The following is an 11,541-nucleotide window of genomic DNA, read 5'->3' as shown; positions in this document are numbered from 1 at the left end:
GTCTTTGACGACTTGGCAGTTTGAGTTGATAATGAGGCACAGGAGAGTTATCAAGAGATGCACAGTTCCCGGCTGTTCTCTTCGTTGTGATAATGTATCAGCCTGATGTTGTGGTGCAGATCTCTACTTCAACAAAGGCATGAAATGGTAACATAGAGTAGGAATATTCATTCATTTGTTGTTTCTTTACGTATAAACACCTTAAACCTTAAAGAAAAAAAATCTCTGGAAATCCCATAACTTCATACTACATAGACACCGGGGTTGTTGAGATACTGAAACTTTAAAATGAACTTAGAACAGTTATTGTGCAAGGGAATCATCAGTTTAAATCAGGAAAGTCTCTTAACCAAGATAATACAGCAGCCATCTTTGTTTTCCGCTTGTAGAAAATTGGGACAGTTCATCGAAAATATTTAAGCTTTCTCTTAGACCCGAGGGACAGTTTGCTTGTGTAAACTAAATAAAAATGAATTTAGGGGTAGAAGAATATGCAGCAGAGGTTTCATGCAACCACATATTTACAGGGAAACTACATAGATGGTAGACGTGTTGTAAAGTTCAGTTCTGTGAGGTTACTGCTAGAGTATTGACATAGGCATGAGGACCCATGTCATTCTCAGATACACAGTGGCTAAATTGCCCTGGTGGTCGGTCAGCGTGGTCAGGACCTGGTACTCTTAGGAGACAACAAAGTTCAAGCCCTTCAAGCCAACGACAGCTCAAGAAAAATATATTCTTCAACATGAAGATAGAGACTGGTTGACTAGCTGGACCTAACATTAAGAAACAGCGTACAGCTAGAAGAGGACCATCTACCAGAGAACCAGAAAGAAGCTTCAGAAAGAGGCGGCAGCAACCTGCTGAGGACCCAGAGTTCAATTCAGAAAGCCACAGTACAGGGGAGACCAAAGCCACAAAGTATACAGCCAGAAGTGGGTATCGAAATAATGGGGTAAGGGGAAGTTTTCCTTCCAGCATGGACTCCAAAAGTGCATAGCTATCAAGTAGATCCAAACAAGATGCAAGGAAGTAGCCAGTGGCCCTTTGATGCATCCATCCTCTGGGGTCAATACTGAGTGAACGAACAAGTGCCCAAAGGAGAGGCACAGAGAGGGAGACTGTGAGTCTAAACCCTGTGTTTCCCAGGGGTACTCCAGCTTCAATCTGATCTACTATGGGTGTACAAAGTATGAGAGCTACTTTTGGGGTAAAAGCAATAGCATAGATAAGCCAGGCCAGGTGACTGTAAGCGAATTGCCCTTTCTTATGTCGCTGTACTTGACCATAGCCTGTGGAAGTAATGGGCCCGTGACTAGTTTTCTGGCCCTTGCTGTTCTTGAAGTAGAATATTCCCCAGCCAGCTACCACAACAAGGTCTGTGGCAATCCAGGAGCACCAGTACAGGTCAGTGCCAGCAATCAAGTAAAGGTCAAGCAATGCTCCTTGCGCTAGCAACAGAGTCACAGACAGAGCTTTATAACAGCCCCGGAGAGCACATCCAGGGCCCCTGTGCTGTAGCCTTCCTGGTCCCCCATGAGTGAACTCCCCGGCCGTCATCCCCAAGGTGGAAGAGGAGGAGGTGGCCGGGGATGGGGGACAAGAGGAAGCCACAGGTATTGGTGATAGTGGAGGGGGCAGGGTGGCGGAGGGCTTAGATGATCAGTGAAAGAAATGAGGATATGATGGCAGCGGCTGGTGAGAGTGATAAGCACTGAAGATGATTCACAAAGATGAAAATTGTGGTACCCAATGTTGTAAGAAGTATAACTACTTCTGGAAAAAATTGTAAAATGTTTAAATCCCCTTGCAGTTGTTAAAATAAATGAAAACATGGGAGATAATATTAATAAGGTGTAAAGGAGGGCATATGAGTAGTTAGCAAGCTGGCAGGCCAGGTCATTTTGCATGAACCAGGGCAGTTAAGTGGTTTCCCAACTCAAGTCCAAGTTGAATTCAGCATAACAAAAAACTAGTGCAAAAAAAACTAAACAATCCACATTATTAGGAGGTTATTTATCAAATATATTCATATTAATGTTATAATTCAGATAGGACATATAATTAGTCATAAAGGGATATTATCATAATGGCTGCTTTGGAATATTGAGGGATATGACAGCAAGTAAGTAAAAAGGTTTAAGAAAATAGGAATTCATTTATTTCAGACTCAAGAGCAGGGAAAGCAGATATAATAAGGTTTGGTGGGTAATTAGGAAAACAAACAGAGTGCAAATAAAAGGGGTTTTATGTCTGGACTTGGGTCTTAAAAGGTACATATATAAATATATTATTCCTGGGTATTGCAAAAAAACTTATCATGACCCGGCTTCTTACCAGACTGATGATTTAATGGAGGAAATGTGAGGAGCTCAGGCAGTATGGATGGCATGCAGAGGTGCCAGGTTATGGAAGAATGGGAGGGGGTGTGTGGGTGGGTGTGCATGTGTGTATTTTTAGAGCTAACCAACTCATGCAGGATGTGGGTTTTGGCACCGGGCTAAATGAGAGAATGGCACTGATTAGGTGTGACCCCAGGAGGTATGATGGAATGCACTGACCTGCGAATTAGATGGAATCACAGGGTCCATGGAGGTGTGACAGAACACCGGGGTGGATACACAAGGTCTGAGTGTGACACCTCTGGCGACAAATTGTGAGATAGGAGCAGGAAAAAAAACCGGCAACTAGTGTGTGTGGAGAGAGGATCCCCGAAATCCCGGACAAGCTATCAGGTCCAGGGGTGCCGTGTGTAATATGGGTCTTCTCTCTGCTCCATCAGATGGGGAGCTGCAGCCTGATGAGCTGTGAGCACCACCCCCTAGCTGGAGGAGATGGGTGGGAGGGACCGGAGATAAGGATGGGAGGGGGGATAAAATGTCAGTGAGTCACTGGAAATAGCTCAATATAATATATGCTATGTTCTGTATGCAGCCCACATACAGGTCTGAACACAAACAAATGTTCAATTAAACCCTGATATACAAAACAATGCGAAATCACATTAATAACATGCAGCATTCTAAATAATCAATAAGCATTACATACACTCAGGCTGAACTGCATATAGATTAATGACATATATGAATATATCTGTCTGTCTATATATATATATATATATATATATATATATATACAATAAAGTCTAAATCCTAAATAAAATTAAATGTATATATATATATCTATATATATATATATATATATATATATATATACACTAACACAAAGATATACACAAACACCTCTCTCTCTCTCTATACACACAGCCACAAACAGCTGTATGTATATAAATATACATAGACACATGTATATATATATATATATATATATATATATACTCATATGCTGTAGTTTTATATGTATGTATATATATATATATATTACCTCAAGGGAGAGTACTAAATGGTCTTTTAAATCACAGTTTATTTCAAAAGTTTCGGTTAATTTACAGCATCAATGTTTCAGTCCCAATCTAGACTTTCATCAGGATATATAAGTAAGTCTTGGTTACTTATTCAGAATTTCCATTTAAGCCGGGAGCTGCGGCCATCACATTGCATTGCTGATGTATCTAAGCCAATGACTTAAATTCACCGAAAGATGCACAGAATTGACATTACTCAGCCCGGAACTCTAGTTCCAGTCTTGTTCATGACACCACAATGACGATGCTGAAGGCTGAGCTACAACTCTAGCAGCAGAGGGGCTAAAATCCATCTGTGCAGAGTTTCAAAACTAAATGCTATACATACAGACTACAAGCACCAAAAGCACTTCAAATTACTTAAAGAAACACACTATAGTGGTAAAATAACTATTTAGGTCCCTGCCTCCCTCTTTACTTTAAAAAGGTGTTTTCCTCGCATTTTTTCGAAGCTGCACCTGTCTTGCTGCGGCTGTCTCCGCCTCACTCCAGCTCCGTGGCTGAGATCATCAACTTTGACAATCTTAACTAATCCAATGCTTTCTAATAGGAAAACATTGGGAGACTATTGCGCACGTGCAGCAAAACAGCACCTCCTTTATAGAGATGCATGTCTATGGGGAATGTTCAGCGCCTCCATGCTTTACGCTGAACGCCACACTGTGCAGCACTGACACAGGAAGCACCTCTAGTGGGTGTCTGAGTGACTGCTAGCTAAAAGTGTTCCTAGGCAGCAATGTAGACACTTCCTTTTTCTCGTAAAAGAGAGTGTTGACTGCAAAAAGCCTGCAGAACAGCTACATTACTGCAAAAAACACCCCAGAACAGCTACATTAAGCTGTCGTCGTTCTGGTCGCTATAGTGTCCCTTTAAAAGCGCAGGTTGTTTTGAGTAACCCTTTAATGTTAAAACAGGATTTTTCATAAACTTATGTCCCACTGATGACCCACCACCGGTTTCATGCTTTCACCACCGGCATCACAGGGGCGTTCACATTCACACACACACAAAATGCATACCCCAAAACGCAAACAACCACCAAACATGTATGAACAAAGACATGATATTTTATTATGACAGAACACTATTTACATATTACAACTATTTACACACACTATTAACACACAGACTCATGCCAACACCTTGACACACAGATACGGACACTGACACATGCACACAAACACTTGCACATATACACAGATACACACACTGGGACATACACAAACAGGTACATTCTGACATACAGATACACACACACACTCAAATACACACAGATACACATACTGGTATATGCACACACTTAGATACACTCACTGGCACATACACACACTTAGATACATATAGATACACATACAGATACGCACACTAGCACATACACACACTAGCACATACACACTCCCTCAGATACACACAAACAGATACAGATACACACTGACACACAGATACACGCACACTGGTACATACACACACTTAGTTACATACAGATACACACTGGCATACAGTCACTCAGATACACACTGACACACAGACTTGCACATATACACACACACTAGCACATACACACACAAGGCATAATAATTTGATCTGAAGCCAGCTTAACCTACCTTGTGTCCTGGCTGAGGCTGATGGGAGTGAGCATGAAGCTGCTCACTCTAGCCTCTCCTATGCCTCATTGCTGCCTGTGTGCTCCTACCTCCTCCTCTTGCTCCCTCCTGTGCGGCTGTCTTCTTAGCTGGGAGGAAGTGACAGGCTGTGTATCACTTCCTCCCAGCCAGCAGATACTGCAGGGGCCAGGCGAGCATTTAGCATATATAATATATATTATATATATATATATATATATATATTGTGATAAGGTGAATGGGGTGGTCTGTGAGGGAGTCTATATCTCGTCAAGATTGTTCAGAGAGGCATATGATTTTTAACCCCAGGGGGAGAGTATGATTCTGTGTATATAACCGGAATGATTGTTTAGTTATGGGCCCCTGGGGTGGAGCATTTGGAGAGAAGGGAGGGCCAATGCTCCACTCCGCAGTTTAGCGGTTTCCTTGGAAGACATAGATCCAGGCCAGGGTTTTGGACCGTCTCCAACCTACTGCCCAGCTGCAGGTAATCGGCTGTCGCAGTGGGAATAAACCCCTCCCTGCTAGGCAGGTAAGGGGAGAATGTTTTGTTTCTCTCTGAAAGGCTGGGAGCAGCAGGCTGGCTAAAGACTGGAGTGCTGAGAGTGGACAAAGACTCTAGGTTGGTGAAACCAATATTGTTTTGTTTAGTTTAACCCCTGAGAGATAGGGAACCTGATATTAGTTAGTGCTCAGACGAGCTAGGTTTTTGTTTAAAGGGATTTATATTTTCATTTACTGCTGTCTCCTGTGTGGATTTACAATAAAGTTGCCTGGATTATATAAAAGCCAAAGGACTGTGCATGTTTTTGCCCTAGAGGACCGTGCTATCTACAGACAAGGATCACAATATGGTGGAGAATGCGGGCACTGTAGCACATTGAGGGTCTGTGGGTGTGCCAGTCATACGGTAGTCTGCTTAAGGACTTTTAATTTGGCAGACCTGCTGATCAAATAAGTAGCACCGTACCTTTAAGACTGTTACCTGCTTGGTGCTATAATGGAGGAACTGGTGAAAGCTCTGGTACAGGCAACTGCTGTACAACAAGAGGCAACCACTGTACAACAGGAAACAAATCGTCTACTGGTTGCACAGGTTGAGAACCTGAAGGAAGCCCAGCAGATGGATAGGGCTACCCTTACTGAGGTGTTGCAGAGAGGGATATTGCCATCTGCAGGGAGCCCCCCTGGTGAAAGGGGATCCCGTATCCGTGCCACTGACTTCCTGCATAAGATGACAGAGATAGATGATGTGGAGGCTTATCTCACCACTTTTGAGAGGGTTGCTGCCCGGGAAAGATGGCCACTGGGCCAGTGGGCAGGGCTTCTAGCTCCATGCCTGAGTGGGGAGTGCCAAAAAGCCTATGAAGACCTACCTTCTGACCAGATCCAGGATTACACGCAACTGAAAGCAGAAATTCTAAAGCGCATTGGCGTAACACCAGCCATTAGAGCCCAAAGGTTTCATAATTGGGCATACGATGTGAGTAAACCTACCAGAGCCCAGATGTATGGATTGCTCAGGCTCGCTCAGAAGTGGCTGGAGCCAGAGCGCAACCCTGCAACCAAGATAGTGGAAATGGTTGTGATGGACCGTTTTCTCAGACACCTGCCAACAGGACTGCGACAATGGGTCTGCCAAGGGGACCCTCAGGATCCAGAAGCAATGATGTGCCTGATTGAGAGGTATTTGGTTGCCAAGGAGCCATACGGTCTTGATCCTCATCAAAGGTCCCGACCGGCTAACAACCGGATAAGCGGGAAAGTGGGAAACAAAAGACAAAACTTTGTACCGAACCTTGAACCATATGACCGGGGTGGCAGAAGGTCCCCACCAGCTCCAGTACGGCTACAAGACCAAGCTGAGGGACAACTCCGGTGCTTTAAATGCCATGAGCCTGGACATTTTGCACGGAACTGTCCAGAGAATGAAGAGCCCATGCAGTGTGATGTAGGGACAAGGGCTCTGCATAGGACTGTATTGACTTGCTCAAAGATGTGTGTGGTGACTAGTGCTATTAATGCAACGCATTTAATAATGGTGAGGGTGGAAGGAAAGAATGTACAAGCTCTAATTGATTCAGGGAGTGAGGTTACCTTGATAAAAAGTGTTCTGCTCCAGCCAGGGAAAATAGATACCAGACAAGTGATTGATATTGTGTGTATACATGGTGACACCCACACATACCCCACGGCAGAGGTTGAGTTTGGCACCGAGGTAGGGGAGGTTAAATGCTCCGTAGGGGTAGTGCCCCTATTACCGTATGATGTGGTATTAGGGAGGGACTTTCCCCATTTCTGCCACCTATGGGAAAAGTGCTCTGCTCATCCAAAAATGCGCTCTGAGGAGCTACCCGGGGTAGAGTGTATAGAGAATATTTTTCCTTTCTCCGATTTAGAATGTGAATTGGGTAACGAGCAAGAGACACCCTTGGTGTGCCTGGGTAATGAGGTAGAACCTCCCCATACTGAAGACCCTATAGAGGAAGTGGAGTTTCAGGATCTCAGAATCCCCCCTGGTAACTTCCGGGCAGCCCAATGGGGAGATATGTCCTTGACAGCTGCAAGAGAGAATGTGCAAATGGTGGAGGGTACAAGGGTGGACCCTGACAAGGCCGTAAGCTTTCCTTACTTAATGGTGAAAAATAATCTGCTGTATCGAGTAGAGAAGAAGGGGGAAGAGGAGGCAAAACAGCTGTTAGTTCCCCAATCTCACCGAAACACTGTTTTAAAACTAGCCCATAGCCATGTGTTAGGTGGGCACCTTGGTTTTGAAAAAACGAGGGAACGAATTCTGTCCCGATTCTATTGGCCAGGAGTATTTTCGGCAATAGAGAGGTTTTGTAAATCCTGCCCAGAATGCCAACTGAAAGCTCCGCATAAGGGCTTTCGTAGTCCGTTGGTACCCCTTCCCATCATAGAGGTTCCATTTGAAAGAATAGCAATGGACCTGATAGGGCCGTTGCCTAGGTCCGCTAGAGGACATCAGTACATTTTAGTTGTTGTTGATTATGCAACACGGTATCCTGAGGCAGTACCTCTACGGAATGCCACCTCTAAAAATATTGCAAGGGAGTTACTGATGATGTTTAGCAGGATGGGTATACCAAAGGAAATTCTCACAGATCAGGGAACCCCTTTTATGTCAAAAATCATGCGTGATTTGTGCAAATTGCTCAGAATCAGGCAGCTGAAAACCTCAGTATACCATCCGCAAACTGATGGATTAGTGGAGAGGTTTAATAAAACTCTAAAGGCTATGCTGCGGAAGGTGATAGACAAGGATGGAAAAAACTGGGATTATCTCATACCCTACCTGATGTTTTCTATTAGAGAAGTCCCGCAAGCTTCCACAGGGTTTTCACCTTTCGAGTTAGTGTATGGTAGGCATCCAAGAGGCATACTGGATGTTGCCAAGGAAACATGGGAACAAGAGTATACCCCCCATCACAGTCTTATAGAGCATGTAGCGCAAATGCAGGAGCGAATCGAAGCAGTAATTCCCATAGTTAGGGAAAATATGGAAAAGGCCCAGAGAGCCCAACAAGCAAGCTATAACCGGAACGCAAGGCTACGAGTATTCAAACCAGGTGATAGGGTTCTAGTTCTCGTTCCCACGGTAGAAAGCAAGTTCTTAGCCAGCTGGCAAGGGCCATATGAAATCACTGAGCGGATCAGTGACGTGAACTATAAAGTAAGACAGCCAGGCCGACGGAAGCCAGAACAGACATATCATATAAATTTATTGAAGCCATGGGTAGAACGAGAGGTTCTCATCCTGACCAGAGATAAACCTACTCAAGCCACTAGTGAGCAGGGTCCGGAGGTGCATGTCGCTGATACTCTTGCCCCCCATCAGAAACAGGAAGTCAGGGAGTTTGTGTCTAAAAATAGGGATGTGTTTTCCCCAATACCAGAAAAACACATTTAATCAAACATGATATCCTAACTGAATCTGGGAAGAAGATCAATCTGAAGCCCTACAGGATACCTGAGGCTAGACGTGAAGCGGTTAGTGCAGAGGTTAAAAAGATGCTTGAGTTGGGGGTGATTGAAGTATCACAAAGTGAGTGGAACAACCCAATTGTGTTAGTGCCCAAACCAAATGGGGAAATCCGTTTCTGTAATGATTTCCGTAAGCTAAATGATATCTCTAAGTTTGATGCCTACCCGATGCCTCGTGTGGATGAGCTAATAGAGCGATTAGGTAAGGCCAGATATCTGAGCACCTTGGACCTCACCAAAGGATACTGGCAGGTACCCCTGACAGAGAAAGCAAAAGAGAAAACCGCGTTTTCTACCCCTGATGGGTTGTTCCAATATAACGTACTGCCATTTGGGTTGCATGGTGCCCCAGCAACATTTCAGCGTATGATGGATAAGATACTTCAACCCCACCGACAGTATGCAGCCGCCTACCTGGATGATGTGGTGATTCACAGTGTGGACTGGGAAACCCACTTGATGAAGGTTCAGGCGGTTGTGGATAGTATTAGGGCTGCCGGTTTGACAGCTAACCCTGCTAAGTGTTCTTTAGGGCTAGAAGAAGCAAAATATCTGGGGTACACTATCGGGCGGGGGCTCCTTAAACCACAAGAGAGCAAAGTAGCAGCCATCACCAGTTGGCCACGTCCTGTAACTAAAAAGCAAGTCAGGGCTTTTTTAGGCTTAACCGGCTACTATCGCAGGTTCATCCCTGGGTACGCTACTATTGCCAACCCACTGACTGAACTTACTAAGGCAAAAGGCCCGATTATGGTTAAGTGGACCCCGGAAGCGGAGCATGCCTTTCAAGTCTTGAAGGGAGCCTTGTGTGCTGACCCTGTTTTGGTGGCTCCGGATTTCACTAAACCTTTTGTGGTACAGACCGATGCGTCTGATGTGGGCCTTGGCGCAGTTCTGTCCCAGGTGCATGAAGGAGAGGAACATCCTGTCATGTATCTGAGCCGGAAAATGAATCCCCATGAACAGAGGTACTCCGTAGTGGAAAAGGAATGCCTGGCGATAAAATGGGCTTTAGAATCCCTGAGATATTACTTACTAGGGAGATGTTTTACACTGATCACGGACCATGCTCCTTTAACATGGATGAGGCAAAACAAAGAAAAGAATGCCAGGGTGACTAGATGGTTCCTCAGCCTTCAGTCTTACCAGTTTACTATTACTCACAGGGCTGGAACTGCCCAAGGTAATGCAGATGGGCTCTCCCGTGTTCACTGTTTATGGTCCCAGGCCGCTCGCCCCGATGGGTCTGAGCTGGGGAGGGGGATATGTGATAAGGTGAATGGGGTGGTCTGTGAGGGAGTCTATATCTCGTCAAGATTGTTCAGAGAGGCATACGATTTTTAACCCCAGGGGGAGAGTATGATTCTGTGTATATAACCGGAATGATTGTTTAGTTATGGGCCCCTGGGGTGGAGCATTTGGAGAGAAGGGAGGGCCAATGCTCCACTCCGCAGTTTAGCGGTTTCCTTGGAAGACATAGATCCAGGCCAGGGTTTTGGACCGTCTCCAACCTACTGCCCAGCTGCAGGTAATCGGCTGTCGCAGTGGGAATAAACCCCTCCCTGCTAGGCAGGTAAGGGGAGAATGTTTTGTTTCTCTCTGAAAGGCTGGGAGCAGCAGGCTGGCTAAAGACTGGAGTGCTGAGAGTGGACAAAGACTCTAGGTTGGTGAAACCAATATTGTTTTGTTTAGTTTAACCCCTGAGAGATAGGGAACCTGATATTAGTTAGTGCTCAGACGAGCTAGGTTTTTGTTTAAAGGGATTTATATTTTCATTTACTGCTGTCTCCTGTGTGGATTTACAATAAAGTTGCCTGGATTATATAAAAGCCAAAGGACTGTGCATGTTTTTGCCCTAGAGGACCGTGCTATCTACAGACAAGGATCACAATATATATATATAATAGCCTGGAAATTACACACACACACAATCTGATATGCATTGTATGTCAGATTGTGTGTGTGTGATTTCCGGGATATTGTATGAGACATGAAGCTGTCAGGGAGCCACTCTACAAATACGGGAGTCTCCTGGACCTACCGGGAGACTTGGGATGTCTGAGTATATTTAACATGCACTCACTGTCTGACTGATCATTCTAACATATATGTATGTATACTGATCAGCCACAACACTAAAACCACTGACAGATGAAGTGAATAACAATGATTATATTGTTTCGACACCTGTCAAGGCAGCAATTGAATAGTCAGTTCTTGAATTTAATGTGTTGGAAGCAGGAACAATGCGCAAGCGAAATAATCGGCTGGACCAATGGGTCAGAGCATCTCCAAGTGGCAAGTCTTGTGGTGTGTTCCCGCTACGCAGTGGTTGCCTATCAAAAGTGGTGCAAGGAAGGACAATCAGTGAATGGGTGTCAGTGTCACGGGTGCCCAAGGCTCATTCATAAATGTGGGGAGCGAAGGCAAGCCTGGTCCAATTACACAGAAGAGCTACTGCAGCTTAAATTTCTTTAAAAGGGGACGGGG

General features: G+C 44.7%; 1 protein-coding gene across 1 annotated transcript; it reads right to left on the bottom strand.

Annotated features, from left to right (window-relative positions):
* Positions 1-211: 211 nt before the first annotated feature.
* TMEM121B (transmembrane protein 121B) lies at positions 212-2,807 on the bottom strand. The gene has a single exon (XM_063447655.1). The coding sequence runs from the start codon at positions 1,558-1,560 to the stop codon at positions 562-564; it is 999 nt and encodes a 332-aa protein (XP_063303725.1). The 5' UTR covers positions 1,561-2,807; the 3' UTR covers positions 212-561.
* Between the last annotated feature and the right edge of the window lie 8,734 nt (positions 2,808-11,541).

Source organism: Pelobates fuscus, chromosome 3, assembly GCF_036172605.1.
Source record: "Pelobates fuscus isolate aPelFus1 chromosome 3, aPelFus1.pri, whole genome shotgun sequence".
In the NCBI taxonomy this organism is placed as follows: Eukaryota; Metazoa; Chordata; class Amphibia; order Anura; family Pelobatidae; genus Pelobates; species Pelobates fuscus.
Note: the sequence above shows the minus strand (reverse complement) of the source record. Positions and strands in the feature narration are given on the sequence as shown.

Coding starts and splice junctions, on each gene's coding strand:
- TMEM121B (XM_063447655.1), bottom strand. CDS start 1,560: ATGACGGCCGGGGAGTTCACTCATGGGGGACCAGGAAGGCTACAGCAC.